Consider the following 25,699-nt stretch of genomic DNA (forward strand, 5'->3'; position numbering starts at 1 on the left):
AAAATAGGTGGACGGTGGATATTTTCCCTAATATAAATAATAATATAAAATGGTATTATTTATAATACAGTCCATATTACACCAAACACATCAACTTGATAAGTCTCTGTATACAATAAATACACCATAGTGTAGTACAACTAATGCAATATAATAGAATGCGCCAAATTCACTTAAAATTTATATTATAAAGTGATGAACTTATTGTGTTGAAATATACTATCACAATATTCACACAAACTTATATAATTGCGACATGTGTTTAGTTGTCACATTAAATCATTTTTGTTTCATTACAAATATAAGAACATATGTGACCTTTCAAGTAATTATAACCAAACAAATATTTTTTTCTTTGTTTCCATTCTCGGGCTTTGTTTTTTTGGCGACGGAGCTCGTTGAACTGGGAAAGTCTGTGGTGCAACTATGGTACCGTGCTACAGTTGCATCTAGTCGTTAGATGCCGTAGACCCCACCCATACAAGTGCATCCAACGACTGGATATAATTGTGACACGGTACCACAATTCCACTGTAGCCGGACCCCACTAAACTCCTTGTGAATTGTCCAAAGAACAAAAATTTCATTGTCACGTTGATTATTAAACTAACAGGTGTGCATTATTAAAAAAAAAAGTCTAAAATAGAACATAAGGAATCAGCAATCTTTTTCTTAGATATAGAGATTTCATGAGTTATATATTTTAAATGTTATATAATTTTGTAGTTCTTAAAAATCGTTTGGATGGATTCCTTGCTGATACTAAAAGACTGTTACCGTAAACCCGCGAGGCACTGTATCATAGCCACATCCAACAAACACCAGATGACGCCACCAAAACATTTCAAATCCGGCCGGCAACAGTTTCACTCGCGCACGTTAGCATCCACCATCCGTCCATTTTTTTTCAAATCCCCCTTCATTCGTCGTCCAAAAACGTGAATCCTTTATTTCCCCACTCCGGGTCCCACTCCTTTTTTCAAAAAAATTAAACAATTACGTCTCCCCAAGATGTGGTCCATTTTCGGAATTACAAGAATCTCCAAGGACCTGCGTTTTTTAAAAAAACCAACGAATTAAAAATTTAAATTAATAATAAAAAAACCAACCAGAACGAAAGAGAAAGCAAGAGAGAGAGCGCAGAGAAAGCAAGAAACAAAGAAAGGAAGGAAGAAAAGAAAAAAAATCTCGAGAGAGAGAGTGGTGGTGGTGGTGGTGATGACGATGGACAGAGAGAAAGAGAGAGAGATAGAGCTAGAGAGTGCAATGTACACGAATTGTTTGTTATTAGGTTTAGATCCGTCAATTATCGGACTCGGAGCATCCAACGGCACTCCTCGGGTCGGGCTCTTCCGTCACTCCAACCCTAAATTAGGCGAACAGCTGCTCTACTTCATTCTCTCCTCGCTCCGTGGCCCTACTCAATCCGCCAAAGTAAACTGAAAATGCATCATCATCGTTATCACACGTGTGTACGTTTTGTGATTTATTTTCTCTTTTGATTTCGGTCTTTTCTGATTCTCGGATCTTTCAGGATTTCGATAAGGTCTGGCCGATTTTCGATTCCGCGCAGTCGCGTGATTTCCGAAAGGTAATTTTTGCATTTCTGTTCTCTTTTAATTTTGAATCTTTTAAAATTTTGGTTAAGTTAGTTGTTAGTTATGTTTACTCAACTTTGTTTAATTATTAGGTTGTGCAAGGGATAATTAGTGAGCTGGAATCACAAGGGGCATTGCCGAGGAGTAATTCCAGGGTTTCATCACTTGCTACTTGTTGTGGACCGAGGTTTGTTGCTTTTTATACTCTGCTTTTAATCTTCTCTTTGGTGCAGTGTTTGGGTTAATTGGATTGAATTCCTGTTTGGTTGCTGAGAAAACTTGGAAAATTAACATCTAATTAAAAAATGAGCATTGTGATTAATTTTCTTTCTTGAAGTTATGCCTACTAAGGTAATGGACATGGTGTTAGTTTTATAATTCAAAAGCTTGAATTACTCTCTTTCCATTTTAGCATTGGGAAATATAAAATTGAGCATTGAGAGTGCTTTTATTTGTTGATAATTCACAACTGTACTACGGTAGAGAGGGATTGAAAATTTCTGTTGAGGAGTTAAAAAGTAGTATGATGAAATACTTTAAGCATCATTTATTACTACGATGTTGTGGAAGTTACCTTTTGTTAAGATGCTGCAATGTGACATGTCGTGGTACTGCATGTCAACTACCATTGTCTTATGTTTCTTTGAAGGAGCTTTCACATGTTGGGTAAGCTAAAGAAACAATGACAGTGGAATAGCCTTGAAAATTGTTCTTTTCATATGGTGATGGGGAGTTTACATAGAGAGGTTCTTAAGTTCAATAACTTGCCTCCACGTGGTTCCTATGTAGCATTAATGACATGCCTTTTTTCACTTATTTAAAGAAAGTTTCATATTTTGACTGCACGTTTGTTCAAATTTTGTGGTTTCATATTTTGACTGCAGGTTTGTTGAACTTTTGTGGCAACTTTCTTTGCATGCTTTACGAGAGGTTCATAGACGAACATTTCCAGCTGATATAGCCTCTAACCCACTGCCTGCTTCTTTAACGGATGTTGCTTTTTCACATGCGGCGACACTACTTCCAGTCACAAAGGTATTACCGATTAACATTCTTTTCACTAGACATATTGGATTATGCTGTCAGTAATATTGGATCTATTACAAGGTGATTCTAAAATAAATGAAATGCTTGACAACAGTCAAGCTGCGTTGTATGGATGTGAAGAGACTGAAATGAGTATAAATGGAAAATTTGAAGCTCCAAGTTACAGTAACTTTCTATTTGAATAGAGCTCGATTTGATTTATATGTGATTTAGTGTCGTGTACATTTTCATTTGCAATTGAATATAGCAGTTTTGGTCAATTTGCTTCCATGGTTTACTCATATCATGGTTTATTATTTGACTGGTTGATAACTTTCTAAGTTTTGGATGTTATTGTGTACAGCCACTGTGGCAGGCAACTGTTGAGAGAAAAATTGACACTGCATATTTTGGTTTCCATTGCTTTCTGTCCTTTTTGCTTGTTCATCTAGTCTTGGCTTTCCTTCAGCAAAAATTTTAATAAATTGTATAACTTGCTCTTGAGTAGCAGTGGTTTTAACTTCTTATTTTAAACAGGCAAGAATAGCACTTGAACGGCGGAGATTTCTGAAAAACGCAGAGACAGCAGTGCAGAGACAGGCTATGTGGTCCGGTTTGGCGCATGAGATGACCGCAGAGTTTCGTGGTCTTTGTGCTGAAGAGGTAAAGAGTAACTTATTAACATTATTTCATTGAATATTTCTGAATAATTGTTGTGCCTTTTGTGGAAGACATTAAATTCCATGTTATTTAAAATTTTCTTTGGAAACCATGGATCTCAGGCGTACTTGCAGCAAGAGCTGGAAAAACTACATGAATTGAGGAACAAAGTGAAGTTGGAAGGGGAACTGTGGGATGATCTCGTATCCAGTTCAAGTCAGAATTCCCATTTAGTATCAAAGGCTACTCGATTGTGGGAGTCTATATTAGCCCGTAAAAGTTAGTATGCTAGTATTTTAACAAATTAAAACTTCAAATTACTTGGCATTGCTGTTTCCTTTCTCCCCTTTTAATGAATCCAAATAATAAACCATCATAGTTGGGATGTTTTGTCAAATTCATTGTTAATTGTTTTCATTTTTACCTTTGTACTTTCTTTGCAAAATTTAGTTTTTGATGATGCCATATTCTGTTTTGCATATGCTTTTTCCACTTTTAACTCCATTTAACCTGTACAGATCAACATGAAGTCCTTGCATCAGGACCTATTGAGGACCTGATAGCTCATAGGGAGCATAGGTAACCTACTATGTTGTATTATTCTGAGTGCTTTAGATGCCAATAATCCACTTCCCTCATGTATAGTATTCTTTTAACAGGTACCGCATCTCTGGTTCCTCTTTGCTCGCAGCAATGGATCAGAGTTCTCAGGTTCCTTATGCTGATGTCTTATCTCTTCAGCCTAGTGATTGGGATGAGAAAGAACAGAGTGATGGATCATCCTGTTCGCAAATTAGTGATGAATCCCTCTCTCGAGCGGATGATAGAGGAGGAAGAGTCCACCCAACTGTTGATGTAGCAGAAATTATCAGGCGTTGGACACATGCATTACAACGTATACATAAACAGTCTCTTCAACTGGTATGTGGGGTTTCCTTCCTTCGTAGTCACCACTTGGCTACTACAAGTTTTAAAAATTGCTAGTTGATATTTGATGTGTTGCTCAATTAGCCATGGGTTTCATTTTGAACTAGTACATGGCCTCTCTTCACTAAATATTCTATTGCGTAATTTCTATTTTTTTCATGACTTTGGTGGTAGATGCCTTAAATTTAAGTAAATCAGTCTCATTCATGCTGAGACTTGGATTCATTTGCTAGATTCAGATGCGCCATTCACTGGTCATGCCCTCATTGATTGGAGGTCCAAAGGGTCTGCAAAAATAATAATTTTCATTTTCCCTTTTTTTCTTAAAGATTATTAGGAGAACTGTTGCATGGCTGACTAGATATCTATGCAACGGTGAGCCTGAGCTGAAGCAGGGGGTTGACGGTTTGGTAGAATTGTAGATTTGGATTTTGCGAAATACAATTGTATTATCTAGTGATTTTTGAAGAAGAATATTCTGTGACATAAATTCAAGTATCTGGAGGATGACTAAATAATTGGAATCTCTTGGATATGGGCAAAGAATGTGGGTTTAGTCAATAATATCCTTAGAAAAAAATATAGCAATCATGCAACGTATCTGTTTTAGTGTTGACCTGGGACTTCATTTGGTTCGGTAATAAAAGGCTCTCGATGTGCGTCTGTGAAGCTCTTTGTTGATTTTCTGGAAATGGCCTTGTCACCAAAGAGTACAAAAGCCATCAAAGTGTTTACATGCATAAAATTCTTGAAAAGTTTGCAGTTTATATGCTAGAAGAAGTTTGTGTGTGGATGGTATTATCATAACTGTTGCATCTTGAAATTGTGGTGTTTGATGTGTTGGTTATGGTGATTGAAATTGTCCTGTTGACTAATTTTTGAAAATATAATTGTAAACAATAGAATTATTGGTTATTCACTTACTCATGTATAAACCAAAGCTTCAAGAATTAGTATCTTGCATTTAAAATTTCTATTTTCACTATATTTAATTAATGACTGAATCTGAATGTTATGATGCTTCTGAAGAATCAGAACAGTCTAATTTGCCCGTACAAATTGTAAGGGAATGATGATTATTATGCATGTATACTCTGACGTGATGAAGTTCTCTAATATAATTTCTTTATAGGCTAAAGCTAATGATGGAGACGGTCCTGATATATTACGAAGTGCACAAGATGGTGGTACAAGTGGCCATGCTGAATCTTTATCCTCAACTCTTGCTGAGCATCAACAACACTTGGCTAGTTTTCAGGTAATGTAATTATCTTTCTACATCAGGTAGAACTGACACTTACACTAATATTCTTCCCCTCAAAGCATAACCATGGACATTTTCAACTTGTCAGTTCCATTGGATGTTTGTTTTGTGGAACATATTTTTCATGTTATTCTTCTGTGAGTGATGTTTGATATCCTGATGGTCTCCCTCTGTCCTTTATCTGCCATTAACTTGTGGACCTTTACTATTTTGCCGATGATAGTGCCATCTTACTATTAGGCTGAAGATATGTGAAATTTGACTTTCATTTGGCGAGTGGTTCATTGCTAGTCTGCATTAGAAAATTTCCTCTGCTTGCTATTTGAATGATCTAGAGTTAACAGGTGCTGTTTTGGAATATTAACCTCCAAGTGTTATATTTCACATTGGAACGACTTTGACCAATATCTGTCACTTTTGTTTTGACCGTGTTAACTCCTACCATGAGTTTTTCATGCAAGACCCAGGCAAAGGTGTGTACTGGCATGATGTTAAATTTGTATTAAGTATGAGGGGAAGATATAACTATCTGGGGTTTGATGGCACAATCAAAAGGGTTCTTTTAGGCAGATGTACCATTGTAAACCATTTGTTGAGTTATGATGCATGCGAATCTTGAAAGCTAGTTTCCAAGTGGTAGGAAATAGTCTGGAGATATTTTTTGTATGTTAAAAGCTCTTGTTAACTTCTATGTAAATCCCCTCATACCCCCTCATACCAACATAGGGTTGGACTCTGGTAAAAAGAGAACAATCACTGTGGACAGATTACAGAGCGTTCTAGTTTTGGAAGTGTTGTGTGGGTATGCACCGGTACTACTGGAGATGCTTTAGAATCTATTGGTTATAGTTGAACTGGAACATAGTGAGAATGTTTGACTTCTGTTCTCTATGCTTATGTTGTGCACAAACAAATGCACGAGACAACGTGTGACTGTTAAATTTTATCATGTTTCATGCATTGTTACTTAAAGGAGGCTTAATTGTCATTCAAAACTTTTCACTTGCAGGTGCTCATTAACCAACTGAAGGAGGTTGCTCCATCAATACAAAAGTCAATATCAGACTGTACAGATAAAGTGAATAATATTTCTTCCAGCTTGCCGCCTATGGCTAAGCATCATGGTCGAGCCACCTCACCTAATCAAGCACAGAGCAGTGGGAGGACATTGGTAATTATCCAAAAAGTGTTCACAAGTGTAAAGTGTTGTATGTCCTGCCTACTTTGGAACCCTAATAATTAATTGAGTGCTCATTTCTTTTCTGTTTCCGGAACCATACAGGAAAGTAGCTCTGATGATGTTGCTGAGGTGACTTCAAAGATGTCTACTGTTCAGCTTGACAAGGTGTCAGTTAGTCCCCCCACTTTAAAGCTTCCTCAGTTATTTAGTTTGACTCCAAATTCTTCTGGAAAAGGTGGAAGCTTACAGAAGCGTCAGAATTCAGCTCCTCAAACAAATCAAATAGAAAATCTTTCTGAAAGGAACTCTCTGGACCAGCCTTTGTCAAATAATCGTGTGGATAATGCACCACAAGGTTTGCTATATCAGCTTTTTTCCATCTCATGCCCTTTTGCATGTTGCTTTTTTGGATAGCTCAAGGAATTTCTTTTATCATTTGGAAAAAAATAATGATCTTTATGCAGCTTTATTTTGAGATTTGATTTTGATTTTTTCGTTGCAGATAGTGACAGTACTTATGTTCAGAACTTAAAGCGATCTGTAAGAGAAGCAGCTTTATCAGTGCGATCCTGCAATTCGGAATCATCTCGGGACAGCCACTCTGATGAAGGTTCTGAACACTTCTTTGTACCTCTTGCCCCAGCTGGTTTTTCTCGTATGGGCCTACAAAACAAAGCATCTTCGGTAAGGAGTAAGAGATTGTTTGTAGCTCAAACAGACACTTCCATGCTTGGCAATAATAACCCTGATGGTCATCTTGGGAGTAAGTATGGTGATATACCAGACATGTTGAATGATTTGGATTCAATTCATGATTTTGACCAAGTAAACGGGTTTCTCTCGGCTGCCGGATCAAATGGTGTCATTTCTGAAACACACAGTTCGTTTTATGACATTGATGAAGCTCAGGATCAGGTCTTCTCGCCTCCATTGTTGATGGAGACATCCCTGCTAGCAGATTCTTATGAAGACTTGCTCGGTATGTTGGTTTGACCACAAACTTTTCATTTTGTGGTCCTCCATGTGGTTAACATTTTTTGTTATTCTTAATATTAATTTTTGAAAAATGTTATAAATCTGAAAGCAAGTTTAATCCTTTTGCAGCTCCACTATCGGAAACCGAAACTGCCTTGATGGAGCACTGAAACTGAAGTATACGAAATCCTGGTCTCGCATTCATGGGTAAATAATTTGGTCATTCTGATGGTCCCAGTTTTCCGATCTTGGTTGGAATATTCTCCACCCTCCACTGATTTTTTGCATGATGTGGTGCTTGTGTGTATTCCTTTTGTCTCATGACATCAATGCTCTCTCATTTAGTCCATTTGATATCTCATTGTTTGGAGGAAAGGGAACTACTAACCTCTTCAGAAGGGCTGTTGTACATGCTTATAAGATACCGGGAGTCCGATAGGATACCTTTAAGATACTTGGTTGTGGATCATGGATGCCAAAATCCTTAGTACAACCAGAATATTTTGGTACTACCAGAAATTCTATTGAAAAGAGAATTGCTGCACCTTCTGCTTCTAAGATGGTAAATCTTGCTTGCTTTGACTTTCGGCCTGATGGATATTAGATACCACTACTGAGATCGATTTTGATGTAGTGATTGTAATCTACCTGATAAATGTGTAATCTACCAGTTTGATTAAGTGTATTTTGCTGACAGATCAGGATCGGAATTACAATCTTCATCGTTTTAATATTCTTTGATAGAGGGTGTTTTCAATTTCTGTCTCATTGGTTCAATTGAAACAAGTACTAGTTGTTTGCGAGGCTGTTGAAATTTTCCATTCTTTATTGATTCTCGGCAGTTGTATCATGCAATTCTTGTCATTAGTTGAAATGTTTTCATTGACGCCTATTGCCTTTGACACCTGATTGCTACGCTGTTCTGGTTTTGCTTACCGGTTCATAATTGTCATTTTGCCATTTAGAACATCTTGAAAGGGTGATTAGAAATTGACAAATTAGAGGCCGATGGGGGGAATCTGTTTGAAATTTTGACTGGGATTGTTTTATTAGCACATAAGAAAGGAAGCATGTCGTCATTGACACAATATTTTGGTTTTGAATATGATGCATTGACCTTTTCTGGGCTAAGGTGCCAAAGGAGTGGACCGTCATTCTTGTCAACAAATACGATGTGGATTGAATCGAATTGAATTATTGTGAATGGATTGCGTGATTTGTTCACCAACACCAAGTCTTCAACTTGCGGCTTTATTTTTGTTTCAACTTTCATGCCTCAAAAGAAAATTAAAATGGAAAATGAAAGCTAACCACCGTCTCCTTTTGCTCTGCTATTCACAGCATTATTTTAACATGCAATAATACAATTCTTGCGCGCCTGTAGCCAAAAATAGCAAAACGTCATGCGTGTTATCTCGAAATGGAATAAATGAGGTAAATTTGCACCAATAACTATAAAACTTTATGTTTTTTCTATCTTAACCCCACAAATTAATTTCTATCAACATTAGCAAAAAAAAAATGTTTTAGACCAAAATACTCCTCTCACATCTCTCCCCCAACAATTTCTCTTTCACAAATCTCTCCCAAACCCAAGAAACACCCATAGTCGGCGGCAACATCAGCCCTCGTCGGCGGTGGCTCCATCCATCATCGGCGTCCGATCTACCATCTACAGCCTTCAACAAAACCTAGGTTAGCCATTTTATTGATATTTCATTAATTTAAAATAAAATTTTAGAATAATAGTGGTTGTAGTTTGAGAATAATGGTGGTGGTGGTGTTTGTAGTGGTGGTTGTTGTTTTAGGAATAATTTGTGAATGTGTTGTGTTGGGAATGATTTGTGATTGTATTGTTTTGGGGAGAATGCTGCCCAACGACGGGCACTCGCTAGCACCCGTCGCTGGCCCCACGTCTGTCGCACCAAATTACAGTTTTAAATTTTTTTTTTACCAAAAGTTAATTTCCCTGTTATTGTATTATAAATGCAATCTAATAATGTTAAAAATATTATAGATACATGGCGAAATCAGAAGTGTTAAGAAACGAATTAGGCAGGATAATATTAGCTTATACCGATCACTTCCCGGGGCGAATTTCGAGTATGAGTAACTTATCTACGGTCATAAAAGCCATCGAGGGAAAATTAACAAAACGGCAGCTGCATTTGTTCAAGAAAGACATATTTGGGCATTTTTTGGAGTGTCGAAACTTTCCGTTTAGTAGTGTAATTTTGCACAATATTTTGCTTAGGCAAGTGGCTCATGGAGAATACAGAGAGGAGGTTCAATTATGGTTTCAAATTGGTGAGCATTTAATACGCTTGTCAATTGGAGAATGATGCCTGGTTACTGGACTTTCTTATGGTGTAGATACCGCACTAAGAAATAACAAATCGGGCCATAGGCTACTGAAAACGTATTTTGGTGGTGATTTGTTTCGTAACATCACTGTTAAGCAATTCGATGCATTATTTGAGAAGTTGAATTTTCAGGCTATGGACGACATTGACGCATTAAAGACCGCGCTCTTTTATTTTGCAGACATAGTTCTAAATGGAAGAAAGGGTCACTGTCAAATCAATTTCGATTGGCTGAATGAAGTTGATGATATAAATTACTTCCGAAATCGTCCATTGGGTTGTTTATCGGGGGAAACGATATACGAGAGTTTTGACAATACACTGTACAAGAAAGACGAGAAATTTAAGACAACTCGGTTGGAAAATCTAAATAATAAAATAGAAAAGTACAATCTTTACGACTTTACGTCCTAGGTTCAGGTGCGTTGTTTTTTTCAATAATAAGTTCTGTAACATTAAATATTTAATGGTAGTTTTAATTGCTTTCTCACTTTGGTTGTTGTAGGCTTAGATTACGAAACGATTGGAGGTTTACCGCCAGCATGGGTCGTGAAAACGAAGAAGAAGATTCCCTGCATCATGCAATACAAGCCCATGGCTTCTTCTAAAATAAACTTTGCTGAGGTTTATTCGTTCTTCAATGACGAATCTCGTCTTGTAAGTAATATGTATTGGTAGACGTATAATACTATCTTTGACATTACTAAATTTGAGTTCTGTACACTTACTTAAAATTTTGGGCTGAATTCATGGCAGGGGAATGTTTTGCAAACCCTTGAGTCGGATGCAAAGGAGAGTAAAAAAAAATATTGGCTCACTGTGAAGGATTATATGCCACGTATTCCAGATTGGGTTCATAAAGTTGGTATCCACGTATTCCACGTATACCATCTCCATCCCGCTCGAGATGAGTGACTGTACCCTCATTCGCTTTAGTCAGTACGTGAGAGTATTTAGGGAGCAAGTTGTATGACTCTGCAGGGTTGCCTCGAATTATTTCATAACCAACTTCTCTGGCCCGATATGCCTACTAGTATGTTAACTGAACACAGTATTCCTGCTACATATCTGCTCTGATGTCATTTGGAGTATAAATCCTCTTTTCTTGAATATATTTATCTACGATAATATGACCAACAACTCGGCTTCTTACTTGATGACGACCATCAACTAATACCTCGTTATGACAAGTGTGTACATTGTCAATTCTCTTCACCACCCAAGGAACATTTTGCTCGTTCGAACTTTTAATTGCTCGAATACGCCATTTACATGATTCCGAACAACAATGAGCCTCGAAACGTGTCGTTGTAAACCGTGCAATCTTGAAATCAAACTTATCCCTAAAGGCAACCTTACGCAGTTGTAATATAAACTCATTCTTCTCAGTAAATAGCTTACCCACACTGATATCATCTGAGTCACAACAACTAAGAAAGCTTAGAGCAACCATGTTTGAAGGCAAAATTAGAGCAAGACTTGTGAGGGGGTCAATCCTCTTTTTCGATCGAACCATTGGAGGAATAGATCCATTGTCTCTATTTTTCATAGGAATATCGTCTTCACACTCAATCTCATACTAAAACGACGGAATATTGGAAGGACCGGCTCCTCCATCATCACCTACATTATTGAAATGAGTGCCCCTCATACCATTATAAGGTTCTGCACAAACATTATCCCCATCTGTCTCATCATGAAGATCATCATTGTCCCGAAAATCATTGTTGTGATACGGAGAATACCGTTGCTCCAACGACGTCGTTAGTGGTAATACATCTTCTCCAACATCCTCTAACGTAATGTCGTTGTCATCAATGTTGTCATAATTGTCGCGGATTGTAGAGTAATATTGGTGCAGCGACATTGTCCTTGACAACACCTCTTATTCATTATCGGGGCCATACATATTTGCTCTAAAGAAAGTTTTTATTTCGACATGTGGCTCAACATCTTCGCTCGGAACTTGAGGTGATGTGGTAACGAATATAACAATGCATCCATAGTTGGCCACATTGGATGTCATATGCAACACAACCCTCACCATTTCATCATCAAATATATCTATGGGCAATGCACATATACAATATAATGTGTTACTAGACCTCAAAGTTGTCTTCATTGTGATACTATATTCATTAGGATTTATTTGTAACACCTCGTATACTCTTGCCAAAAACTGATCAAAAAAATAATTTTTTCCAACAAAAAAAATTTTATTTTTACCATTCACATACTCCATACGCCCATCCTCTAACGTCTCTCACCAACCATCATAACACAATTCAAGCACAACTGAATCCATTAAGCCTGAAATTAAAAAAAAAAAATAATTGCGCACTATCAAATTAATAAAGAGTCAGTTACAATGAATCTGTCTTTTGGTGCGACAGGCTGCCTGTGGCACTGTTTTGGTGCGACGAGTACTAAAAGGCAGAGTCGGTGAATCTGCCTCTTGGTGCAACAGGGTGTCTGTCGCATGTAGCTTGGTGTGACAGGTAACCTGTCGCACAAAAAGGCAAATTGTCCCACGAAGCATGTCGCACCAAGCAATCACACTGAAACTCTCTCGCAAGTTCAGAAAATAACTCATACCACTCTGTGATGCGGATTGGTGTTGGATCCGGATGGATTATGATCGGATTTCACTTTTACCGTTCGCCGTCGGCGTTTGCCGTTACCTTTTGCCGTCGTCGATGATGATTTAAGAGTGCAAAGCTGCGTTTGATTTGATAAAAGGAGAGAAAGAAAGTTGCTTTTGGTTTGTAAATAAGGATAATTTGGGGAGAAAAGCTTGTGTATGGCTAATATTGATAGAAAAAAGTTTAGAGAGTTAATTGTGAAAATAGCAAAAATTTTATGGTTAATTTTGTAAATTTCTCAATAAATGGACGTTTAATCATTATATTTTGACTTAAGTGTTATTTTATTCTTTATATATAAAAAATACTTCTATTGTTAAATATCTTATTCTTACTTTATTTTTACAATAATACTCTTCCAACTATATTCTTAACATTACTTAATTTATCTATACAAAAGTTAATTAGCAAATTAATCAATAATTATTTATAAGCAAATTGACCAATAAATATCAGTGTGAAAAAACTAATGTTTTTTTGCATATGTACAATAATTTTACTAATAATTATTATATAAAAATTAATTTACCAAATTAATCCTAAAAGAAAAAATAATAATATAAAAATTTGAGTAAATTTAATTTGATAAATTGTTTTTTAATTTTAATTAATATTCCTAAGAACATCGTTGCGAGGGTATTATTGTAAAAAAAATTATAGGAGTGTAACATATTGAATAGAAAGAGTAACTTAAAGTATTTTTTTAAATATAAGAATTAAACGAATATTTAATTTAAAAAATAAGGACTAAACGGATATTTATCCTCTTAAGATACATCTTAAGTCATGGCACCCTCAATAAAAGTCACAATTTAATTCATTTTCTTGCAAATATAGTTAACTAGGTTCCTTTTCTTTTCCCAAAATTACAAATCTCAAAATTTCCGTACGAGGTGCAAGCAAAATAGGCAGGCGTCCATGTAGTATTCTCCCCTCAAGACTCAGATATAAAATCTCTCATTGGGCAAATAAAAAGAACCATGCGTGTTCAAGCAATGAGAAAGAGAATGTCAATCCTCATTAAAAGGGGATTCAGAAATCAGAATAGCTTCCTCCTGTCTGGTTTGGCAATATTCTCATCGCAAATTTATTGTTACTTCTTAATTCTTAGTATGATCCTCTCTTATCCACACTAATTTCCAGAGCTAATGTGTTGTTATATCTTCATTGGATATTCGCTAAAGATTGTAATAAATGACGTTAGAATTCAAGGTTGTAATGATTTATTTTTACAGCTTATATGCCTTCATATCAAAGAATTCCACTATCGTTCACTGCAGGGAAAACTCACGCACAATCGGAGCGAGTATAATTTTATCCGACAGCACAAAGTAATAAAAACTTGGTAAGGGTTAATTTACCCTATTAGAATTCTTACCTGATTTGATCTCCTCCTGATCAAACATACATGTGGTAATTAGTTGTTAATAAAATTAAAAAAAAAAGTTAAATTTTATCCATATACTATCACTTAAAAACACATGACACAAGATGTTTAAAAATTAATGAGAACTCAGATTATGAGAGGATCTTTTTCTTAATTTACCTTTGCCTCTCTTGCATTTTTTAATAAACAATTTTTAAGTAATTTTTCGTAAATTTTTATTATATATAAGTTCGAATTTTAATAGCAGCTAAAAAATTAATTTGTCTTATGTTCACATTAATAACATTTAGATTCCAAATTTGTTAATTTTCTAATAAGGGCTTAATTTTTCTATTTGTAAAGACAGGTCCTTTTTTCCTACTCGCATAATTAAATTATCTTTTCATTAATGAATTTGACCATCACTCTGGCTAAATTCTCTAGTGGTAAGTGGTAGTTTTATATTTCAACTACCGCTTCGGCTAATTTTGAGGCACTAGTGTCTTGAACTATGTTGAGAGCACCAATTCGACTTTTCATAACTCAATAATCTAATCATTCTCCCACAAATATAGATGAAGTAAATATATCTCTTGAATATTATTTGGAAGTGAATCTACCTTCTTATGCATGGGAGTAGGGGTTTCATATTTAATTTATGCATATTTCGAACTATTCTCGATAAATCTCTGAACTACATTGTAAATGTATGAATTCAGACTTTTAGTAGACCCTATGTTGTAATATATCTATAGATTATAAAAATCTTAAAAAAAAGAAAATTGATTTTTCAATCCATAAGAGATTAAGCCAAACCTTTAGGTCTATGGTTTGCTCATCAAGATACAAGGTTCGAGTCTCATTGATAATTTAATATCTTTTAGAGTAAATATATTATTTAAAACATATCTAGACTTAACTCAAAATAAATTTGTACATGTGGATTATGTTATCATATGCTATTAATAAGATTAATTCAAGTCATGTTGTAGTAGATTTCTAAATAAATATTCATGTAAGGGAAGGCGACTACTTTCACAAAAGAAGGTGGGGGTACCTAGTAAATATAAATGTATAAATTATGTCTCTATTTGAAGAAAATGTAAAAATCAGAGATTCCAATGTTATTATTTCAAAAAATAATATTATATTTTGTGCAAAATAAAATAAAATAGGAGAAAACATATTAAATAAATATATTTAATATTTAAAATCAAGTGGCGAAACAGTGGAACAGGCTTTCCTATGAATTGAACAAATCCCACACGCAGTTCCATGGCGCGTTCATTCAGCATTCAATGAAGTGTCATGCAATTCCAAATTTAACCTCCCTTTCTTCGTCTATCATCGATGCAACCGGGGGTGTTTTAGTCCATTTAGCTCCATCTCTATCTGGAGAGAAAATCTAAAAGTAAAAATTTCTCGAGAAAGTTAACGAAAGAGGGGAAAAAAAAAAAAAAGCAAAAGCAAATTGCAATAACAACTGTAATTTCAGCTTAACAAAAACACCACAACAACAGCAGCAACAACCAGAGACATAGATTTGATGTTTGCTAAAATCCATCATTCTTTCCACTAAATCTAAAAAAAAAATTCTCTCTTTATTTCCTTTTCAATGGTATGAGTTGCTGCTTAACTAATCTTTGTTAGTGTAAATAACACTCATCATTTCCATATTTTCTTTATAAATTTTATATCTTTTCATTTGTTTCATGTTGATAGAATCTGTTTTTAATCAAAATTGTATTTTTAATTTTACTTTTTTTTTGGTTTTATTCTGAATTTTTGGTTTGATGATGTTGTAGGTTACTCATAGTGGAGAATGGCTATAAGGTGGGGGGTTTATAGATCATAACAGATCTTGTTACCTTTTGATCCAGTTGAACTAGTTTGATAATCTTGAAGAAATTGAAGGAGGGAGAGGGAGACAAGAGAGGTGAATATTCTTTATACCTTTTCATTTTTGAAGTCAAAGTCTGTTGAGTTTTATCATATGTAATGAATCTGGAATTTTTTTAATGCTTTTTCATTTTGAATTCTCTTTTGCATATAGGTTCTGCAAATCGAGTCAAAAAAATTGCTTTTTTATTTTATTTAAATTTGATTTTTTAAGGATTTTTGGTAGTCAAAATCGATGTTTAATATAGCTAATTTTTGGAAGGTGAGAACTACTATTCTGGGATTTCTGTCCAGATAACTGATGTCGAGTTAGTTTGCATGAGATGTCTTTTGGCGTTAAGATGTTTTACTTTATGACGTGGGTTTGATGTTTCTATTCAGATAAGCAAGGGGTTTATTTTCCCTGGTTGGATTGGACGATTTCTGACTTGAGTGAAGATGGATGTTGTATTTTGATGGTGAAGAAGATCAGAGACTTACAGGATGGATTCCACATTCTAACTTAACAATGCCCCACTGCATCTTGGTTTTTCTTGATAGGCTGAGTTGAGCATTTTCTTGTCTATCTTTGATGCTGCTTCTGCCTTGAATGAGTAGCTACTGGTTTTGGATTCTTAAGTGTATGACAGATATACTTCTTTGTACCATATAAGTTATGATCAAACAGATACTTAATAAGTTCCCGCGGAAGCCATCTAAATCATCTGACTATCGCGAGGGTGGGGGAACCTCTACGTCCTCTTCACATGCTTCTGCCAATTCAAGAAACAGTGATTTAGCCGGTAATCGATATGCAAATCCTAGCAATGTGTCCAATTCTGCGATTAATTCTGTTGCTAATGTAGGAGTGAATCATGGGAATAAGTTTCCCCAAGCCGTGAATTCAAAGCTGAATGGGAATCCATTGGCTTATTATGAAGCATTGCCTAGTTTTAAGGATGTTCCTAATGCCGAGAAGCAGAATCTGTTTGTTAGAAAACTGAACCTATGTTGTGTTGTCTTTGACTTCACTGACCCAACAAAGAATCTCAAAGAAAAGGACATCAAACGGCAGACCTTGGTAGAGCTTGTGGATTACGTTTCTTCTGCAAATGGAAAATTTCAAGAAGTTGTCATGCAAGAAATGGTAAAAATGGTTTCTGCAAATTTGTTCAGAACACTCACTTCTCCACCCCGTGAAAACAAAGTTTTAGAAGCCTTTGATTTGGAAGAGGAGGAGCCCTCAATGGACCCTGCATGGCCTCATTTACAAGTTGTGTATGAATTCCTTTTGAGGTTTGTGGCATCGCCTGAGACTGATGCAAAATTGGCTAAGAGGTATATTGATCACTCTTTTGTTCTCAGGTTGTTAGACCTCTTTGATTCAGAGGATCCAAGAGAGAGGGAGTATTTGAAAACAGTTTTGCACCGAATCTATGGGAAATTTATGGTGCATCGTCCATTTATCAGGAAAGCAATCAACAATATCTTCTATCGTTTCATTTTTGAGACTGAGAAGCATAATGGGATTGCAGAGCTGCTAGAAATTTTGGGAAGTATAATTAATGGGTTTGCTTTGCCCTTGAAAGAAGAGCACAAACTCTTTCTTGTTCGAGCATTAATTCCTCTTCATAAACCAAAATGTGTAGCCATGTACCACCAGCAGCTATCTTACTGCATCACACAGTTTGTTGAGAAAGACTGCAAGCTTGCAGACACTGTTATACGGGGTTTGCTAAAATATTGGCCAGTTACAAACAGTACTAAAGAGGTCATGTTCTTAGGTGAACTGGAGGAAGTGTTAGAATCAACACAGCCTGGAGAGTTCCAACGCTGTATGGTACCTTTGTTTCACCAGATTGGCCGTTGCTTGAGCAGTTCACATTTTCAGGTAGGTAGTTCTCTACTTTCACAATGATTCTCCCTGAAAAGTCTCCCTATTCTTAACATTTCATGAAAAAGAATCTTTCTTGGTCCAAATTAAATGAGTCTCCCTCCGACTTATATTGTTTCATTATAACTGACATTTTTGTTTTTAAATCTTCACCCTAGCTCTTCATGATTAAAGGCTTTTTGCTTTTGGTCAATGTGGCATCAAATCATATAGTGACCAAGTATTTTAATCTATATTCAGTATAGAAGCTGGGTATTAGTAGTTTAAAAAAATAACAATCACTGAAATACTGATGCAGCGGAAGCTTAAAGTTCAAAATATTCCATTGATTCTAGAGAATGCCGGAATAAAAGAACAATTAAACTCACGTTGATTCAAAAGAATACCGTGAATTTAGGGGTTAAGACTCGTTGATTCCGCAGCTTACCGAGAATTAACTGAACTCAAATACTCACAAAGAGATTTGAAAATTGAAAATATTATTGAAATCAAACATGCCTTCAAAGGCTACAAGAGGAAACTATTTATAGTAGCAGTAACTATCCTAAATCACTAAGGGAAAACAAAATTCTAAATTGAAAAGGAAACAAAATTCTAAAATGGAAAGGAAATTAAAAGTCCTTAATTAATTAGGAAACATATCCTAGTATAAATTCCTATTCTGCATCAAATACATTGTCAAACTGTTAGATGTGAACAATAAAGCAAATCTACTCAAACGGTAAGCACATCGTCCTGTATTAAGTATTGCAGTTATGGTCCATACCAATTTCAACCATTTGAGAATGCATGTTAGATCTATTTATATCTTTTAATATTATATTTCAACACTCCCTTAAACAGAAACTGGGCTAACCTTAAGCCTGCGAAAAATGTTTTTGAATAATCTGCTTAAGTTAAATGATATGGATAAGAACTGTGGCTAAGAGAATTGCTCATAAACTTTAATTGGTGGACTTCACAAAGTGAAAGTGTCTTTAAGTTCTGTGTCTCCATAAGCAAGATGATGGACTCAGTGTGATTATGCAAAAGCTTAGATCAATTTGACATCTAGCAGTCTTTGACCGGTGAAAAAGTGTAACTTAATCAAGGTGGTGACAAGCTGTAAATAGCCATAAATGAGTAAAAACACAAAATAGAGTTAGTTACTACTGATAAAAAGTAGAATTGAGACAGTAAGTGGTTGTTAGGACGGACAGAAATATGTCCACCAGATGAACCGGTCATTCTTCTCGAGATTGGGATCAAAGTTGTTAGCAATTACTTTCCAAAGTTGTTGATGTTTACTGTTCATGTCATTTAGTAAGTTTATTAACAGCTTAAATATAGTATTGGGATGAATAATGATCAGTTTTTTTGGTGATATCAGCCAGTCTGAGTTAAATTTCATTATTTTGGCCACAAATAAAGATTTTGGTGAATATTCTGGGACTGATGCTATCTCCTATATTATTTTATTCTCTCCTGAAAGATTTTGGTAAATATTCTCGTTCAAATGATATTTACAAAGGCTGTCTTGTAAATATTTGGCTGTTTAAGTTTGCTACGTGTCTGTTGGACAAGTCTGGATGATATATATATATATATATACACACCTCAAAACTTTTTGAGTTGCAATATATACACACACACACACACCTCAAGACTTTCAAAGGATTTGTCGACTAGGTTTTTGAATCCTTTTTAGAGGAACTCTGTGGATTTTGAGATCATCTAGGCTGATTTCGGCTGACTTTAAATTGCGGCATGTATCTGTTTATATATTTATATATATATATATATATATATATATATAGACTTGTCCTATATATCGTCCAGACTTGTCCAACTCAAAAAGTTTTGATACACACACACACACACACACATATTTTGCAGGGTGTATATATATGATAATAAATTGCAGCATATGTATATATATATAGACACCTCAAGACTTTCAAAGGATTTGTCAACTAGGTTTTTGAATCCTTTTTAGAGGAACTCTGTGGATTTTGAGATCATCTGGTCTGATTTACAACTGACTTTAAATTGCGGCATGTATCTGTTTATTATCATTTAGAATCAAGAATCAAGTTTTCTATCCAATTTTTGAGTTGCCCTAATTATTTTTCGTTGGAAAACTTCTTTTTCTTAGTCCTCACACAAGCAATCATTGGACTGACGTACTTGGTGAATTGTTGGACTATTCACAGTACAAATATTTTATGGATATTGAAGATATTGGCGTTGTTGCTGTCGTCGGTGATATGTGTTAAATCCGTTGTAAATCTCTGTGTGGATGAGGTATAAAAGGCATGGTCAATGTTTTTGTAACTATTGGAACTATTTAAGTTAACTCATACTGCAGGATTTTGAATTGAAGAACCAGGATAATGTAATTATTTATGAAAATTTTGAAATATGATTGTCTATCACTATCATCCCATGAATTATCTGTAATAATAGTGTAGTCCAATATTAGGATGTAATAAAGACTAAGAGATCCCAGAGGATCGAAACGACTTGTGAGTTAGACAATGTGTTTAGCTTGGTTTGCTCAACTACTTTTATTTGTCTTTCTTGGTGTGGTAAACTATCTTCTGGTCTCTCCTGAATTTGACTTAAATAGCTAGGCAGTACACTTAGCATGTCCTCAACTCCTTTTTTTTAAATCTTTTTAGAGTAGTTTTAGTCTTTAGAGTACCGAACTGGTTTGGTGATATAAGATGTGTGGATGTGTGAGTGGTTGCATGGCAGTTAGACTGTTTGGATGTAGAAATGAAGATAATTAGCCACACCTTGTTGCAGGCGTTGAGGTGCTGACAACATTGGCAGAAATGATGTGTTGTGGAATTTCTAGTGTGTGCTCAGCTGTGACTGGTCTTGCTAGAGATTATAGTGCGGCTGAGTAGCAGCAATCTAGTGATAAGTAGTCACCGTAATAGCATCAACCTTTGATATCTGGGCCCCTTTGGTGGTTGGGTTTTACCACCAAGTTAGGAGTCATGGATATTTTCCTTTGTCTATGATTAATCTTTTTTTTTTTGAATACTTGTCAATGGTTAATCTTAATATCAAAAAGCTCAAAACAGTGCAGATGTCTCCGACAATAAATTGCTAAATTCGTGAGATCACTTACTTGAGATGTCAAATCCCAGAAGTGTCCTATCCTCAGTTTAAAACTCACCGAATTGTAGAAAAGTATAAGAGGCTGCAGGTAGTGAAAAGGAATTTAAAAAAAAAAATTGGTGATTGTGTTGTGGAGTTTAACATTTTTGTTCCGAGTGAGCAGTATCGCTGATGTTTACTGCCCTTTCACTTTCTATGCCAGTGATCTCTTCAGTTTTCTCACGTATTTGGTCTCTAAAATCTAAATTTTCAGGTGGCTGAGAGAGCATTGTTCTTATGGAACAACGATCACATTGAGAACCTAATCAAACAGAATCGCAAAGTTATACTACCGATAATCTTCCCTGCTTTGGAGAGAAATGCCAGAAAGCACTGGAACCAGGCAGTACAGAGCTTGACACTAAATGTTCGCAAAATCTTCTCTGATATTGACCCAGAGCTCTTTGAGGAGTGCTTACTCAAATTCCAAGAAGATGAAGCAAAAGAGGAGGAGATTAAAATGAAACGTGAAGCCACATGGAAACGCTTGGAAGAAATTGCTGCAATGAAAGCTGCAAGTAACGAACCTGTGCTCATCTCTCCCAAAACAGCCACACGCCCACGAACAGGCTAGGGAGGCTGAGGTTCTAATTGGTGAATGCTGGTGGTTTCAATTTTGCAATTGGCATGCAAACCATAGATGAAAATGATGATTTCGTGAAGCGGAAGTTCACCTGAGGTTTTACTTCCCTTGCTTTTGGTCACATGGGTCTTGGCACCACTGCGGCGGGGTAAGAACTAACCCCATATTGAAGCTGAATGTATATTGTGGATGGACTGGGTACACAAAACGATTAGGTGCTGCCAAAGTGAATGTGAGTTCGTTACTGATTAGTACTTTTGATTTTCTGAAGGGTGAGTTGGTGACGAGAAAGTTATAAATCGAGATAATTCTGTTTTCTTATTTTTTGAATTTGGATTACTGTTAGTACACTCAAAATGTGCAGTTATTTATTATATGTATCATTAAACTTTGTTGCATCTGATGATAGTTACTGTTGCTTGAAATTTTAGTATAGTGATAAAATTAAAACTTCGCATTTTTTAAATGAAGCTCGTAAAGAGTGTTCCACAGTAATGCCTTTGATCCGCACTTTTATCTTCAAAGAATTAATGCAATATTTGAAAACTCTTTATTTTAAGGATTATTATTATAAATTATTATGAATCCTACTGAGGTGGACCTCTTGCGTGAAGCATACTTTATAACAAGTATCCTGAATTTAATCAATTTATGGAATAATTGTAAATAAGGGGAACTTAAGAGATTTAGATGAAAGAAGCCGTGTGACGAGGGAGAGGAAATCAGGAAATAGGCTAAAGCAGTAAGCATTGGTTATATGCTTCATTCTATTGTGCCTTGCTAAGGTTTCTGGCTTATTTAAAGCGAAGTTCCCACTTGTCATTTGCATGCAAAACATTCTAAACATACAAACATAAACAATATTGAAATTAATATTCTGAAAGTTTGTAATGTCATTACAAAATGTTGCAAAATTAATATTACCACAGTAAATGTAATAGAAGTGAAGTGGGGGATAGAAAATATTTATAATACTCTCCCTTGGGTATCCATCTGATAATTAATTATATTTAATCTTTGCCATAGAAAATTCGATGAGATAAAAATTCAAGCAAAACAAATCCAGTTTGATGAATTGTGAAGTAGCGCTGGACGTGCTTTAAAAAGGCCAATAAAAATCTATTGGGAAAACTTATCAAAGGGGAAAATAGCATAATGCACAAGTGTCCAGTTTAACTGTGAAAATTCTTCTTTTTCAATATTGAACTACTTCTAATGGGTGCTTCCCTTTATGATTAACTTGATAATTTGTTCAAATTATGCATGATATTGTCATATATTATTTTTTCAAATGTTGATGTAGGTAAAGTTTTATAGTGTGTTTGTTACACTATATTATATTATACTGTATTGTGACACGACTTAAAAGTGATTTCTAACTCTCAAAGGTAAGAGTGTTTTGTTATATTATAATTTAGTGAGTCCAAAGTCGATCAACAGAGAAAAAATTTAATTTATTTATTTAAGTTTATCAAAAAAATAAAAATTAAAATTAAAAATATGCAATTTAGTTTAAGAAAGACTATTATATTGAATTAGTTAGAGTTATGAATTCACTCTTAGTAATAAATACAATTTAACAAATTCTTTTTATTTTTATTTTATTTCCCAAAAGATTAATTGTATAAATTAAAATTATTTTCCCATTTATTTTATTATAGATTAAGAACTTAATGTGTCAAAACTTAATTTGTCTACAATAAATCAAAATACCATTTTACCATACTTTATACTAAGATATTAAGAATTCATTGTGCCAAACTCCCATGTTTGTCTACAATAAATCAAAATTTCAAAATATAAAATATGGATAAAATTAAATAGAAAACAATAATTAAAAATAGAATTTGATTAAACCATATTTTTACTAAGAGTTTCACCTTCCCCTGACAACGAATATTTAACTAAATATTTTTGAAATAAAAGAAATTATTAAAATTGAAAAACACATAATTAAAAAAATGAAATTTGAAAATTGAAATAAAACTAATTTTATTTATTGAAAATATATTACAAAGAGAGATGAGAAGAAAAATTTGGGGGGGAAGAAGAAAAGAGAAGGTGTGGAGAGGTGTGTTCCCCCCCTCCTCTATTTATACTCATACATGGTAAATCCACACCACACAAATAAATAAATCTAATTTCATCTTAGCCTTACATTTGTCCCACTAATAAAACATAAACTTAACTTAATCTACTCAAACATATCCAACACATTCCATTAACAATTACTATATCTAACATGATAAAAACTTATAATTTTATAATTACCACATTTACCGTGGTAAAAACTTAAAAATTTACAAAAAAAGTTTCGGATCCTCCTTGACAATGACATGATTTTTCGAATTTTCAGAATCAAAATTTGACATCTGTACATTTATTTAGAGCCTCAAATTACGTGATATTATTATTTTTACCTAATAAACACAAAAAAATACGCAAAATCAAATATTTTAAAAAATAATTAGAAATTCAAAATATGTTACACAATTACAAATATAAATTACAATAATAGTACAAAATAACATTTTTACCCCTAAATAAACATACAATTTTTAATACTAATCATATTACATTATTTTAATATAGTTGTATTGGATTATATTGTATTGCATTAGCATAATATTATAATAATAATGTACAACTTTTGATGTACATTGTATTGTATTAATTTTTAATTATATTATGTTTGAAGCTGCATTGCACTGTATTAATTTTTTTTGTGATTAATTCGAATTATATATTTAGAAAACAATATTTATTGTACTTATAAAAATAATAAATATAGAATTATTAAATTTTAGAATTTTTTACATCATTTTTTTAGCATAAATGTAAAAAAAAAATCATAATTCTTCATAAAACATATGTAAAACTAACAAATTATAAAATTTTCCGCAGCATAGCACTTATTTTTTAAGCATGTCCTAAATATATAACCTATGAAATAAGGATCAAAACAAATAATTCAATCAATATATATATACTTGTGATATATATATATATACTTTATATACTTGAAACCGTTCTGTATACTTGATGAGACTAACTAAACAGATGATGTTGATTGAGAAGATAAACAACCAAGCAAGTCAAATAAAAGATTGGAAGAGGCCATCACATACTCATCACAATCATAATGCTTCAAGATCATCCAAGTACCACACACTAGAAACATAAAGACAAAGTCATATTTCAATTGCAGATGTAATAGGGCATGGGATGACGATTTGCAATGTGACACACTTAATTAAATTCAAATATATATTGCCCATTAATTTCCCATTTCAAACAAAATGTCACCCTCTGCCCCATATATTTGAAATCATTATTAAAATGTTAAAAATAAGAGATAGATAGCCAATGTGGATAACACTAGCAATAAGAAGAACATTAAGCACTGTTTGGGAAGACATGTGTGAGCTCAAGTAGTTGAGCTCACTACAAATTGGTAGAAAGTGACCCCATCACAATTGCAGAGATAACTAAGATTAAAATTAATGCTTCGAGCGTAATTAATCCTGAGAAAAGCTATTGGAAAAAAGTTATATATATCAGTCAATGCATGAAAAATCTAGCTAATTGGAGCAAGAATACATACATTTGGATTGGCTAGTCTTATGTCAGCCAAGATTACATCAAGTGCAGCAATAGCTATGCTGATAAGTCCAACAAATATAGAGTTCTTCATTTTGGTCTTCTTATGAATGATGTCAGTGTCCTCGGAAGCAGGGGATATTGGGAAGAAACGTAAAAATAATGTCATTGAAAATTAACGAAACTTATAATGTTCCATACACAAATAGGCAATGAATAGAAAAGAGAACACACAAAAGCAATCTTGCTTCAACAGAGTAATCGATAGAGCGGACATTTTAATTGCTAAGTATACAATGCCAGTGAAAAAGAACTGAGTCACCAAAATACCAATTAAAATTGCATTAATTAGACAAAAATTAAAGCAAAATAATGAAATCTAATTTGGAAATCAATTCAATCGTCACTAAGAAAACATTCACAAATCAAATCCTAATTCAAAACAAATTCGAAAATCAAACCTACAGCTTGTTGATTTAGATGGTGTCATGGTGAAGGCAGGCATGGCAGTAAAGTTGCACGGTGGTATGGTGATGGAGCTGACTATTTCGCGGCGAAGGAAGATGTGGTGGTGGTGGAGAAAAGTAGTATTGCGT

The 25,699-nt window shown here is 34.5% G+C and overlaps 2 protein-coding genes across 3 annotated transcripts; both read left to right on the plus strand.

The window, feature by feature from the left end:
- The first annotated feature begins 1,081 nt into the window (after window positions 1-1,081).
- LOC102608199 (AUGMIN subunit 6) lies at window positions 1,082-8,480 on the plus strand. Of its 2 annotated transcripts, none has more exons than XM_006469910.4 (13): window positions 1,082-1,434; window positions 1,535-1,591; window positions 1,691-1,785; window positions 2,483-2,633; window positions 3,162-3,287; window positions 3,407-3,563; window positions 3,803-3,863; window positions 3,944-4,205; window positions 5,344-5,469; window positions 6,485-6,646; window positions 6,758-7,010; window positions 7,158-7,634; window positions 7,760-8,480. In XM_006469910.4, exons 1-13 carry the CDS (start codon window positions 1,219-1,221, stop codon window positions 7,798-7,800), a joined length of 2,184 nt encoding a protein of 727 aa, XP_006469973.1. In that variant the 5' UTR covers window positions 1,082-1,218; the 3' UTR covers window positions 7,801-8,480. The 2 variants fall into 2 exon arrangements, with proteins under 2 accessions (XP_006469973.1, XP_015383141.1); XM_015527655.3 differs by having other exon boundaries at window positions 1,329-1,472.
- Window positions 8,481-15,421: 6,941 nt separating this feature from the next.
- Window positions 15,422-21,901, plus strand: LOC102607694 (serine/threonine protein phosphatase 2A 57 kDa regulatory subunit B' theta isoform-like). The gene is made up of 4 exons (XM_006469908.4): window positions 15,422-15,619; window positions 15,807-15,937; window positions 16,282-17,770; window positions 21,135-21,901. The coding sequence occupies exons 3-4, from the start codon at window positions 16,556-16,558 to the stop codon at window positions 21,492-21,494; spliced, it is 1,575 nt and encodes a 524-aa protein (XP_006469971.1). The 5' UTR covers window positions 15,422-15,619; window positions 15,807-15,937; window positions 16,282-16,555; the 3' UTR covers window positions 21,495-21,901.
- The last annotated feature ends 3,798 nt before the right edge of the window (window positions 21,902-25,699 follow it).

The sequence above is a fragment of the Citrus sinensis genome, chromosome 2 (assembly GCF_022201045.2).
Source record: "Citrus sinensis cultivar Valencia sweet orange chromosome 2, DVS_A1.0, whole genome shotgun sequence".
NCBI classification, from domain to species: domain Eukaryota; kingdom Viridiplantae; phylum Streptophyta; class Magnoliopsida; order Sapindales; family Rutaceae; genus Citrus; species Citrus sinensis.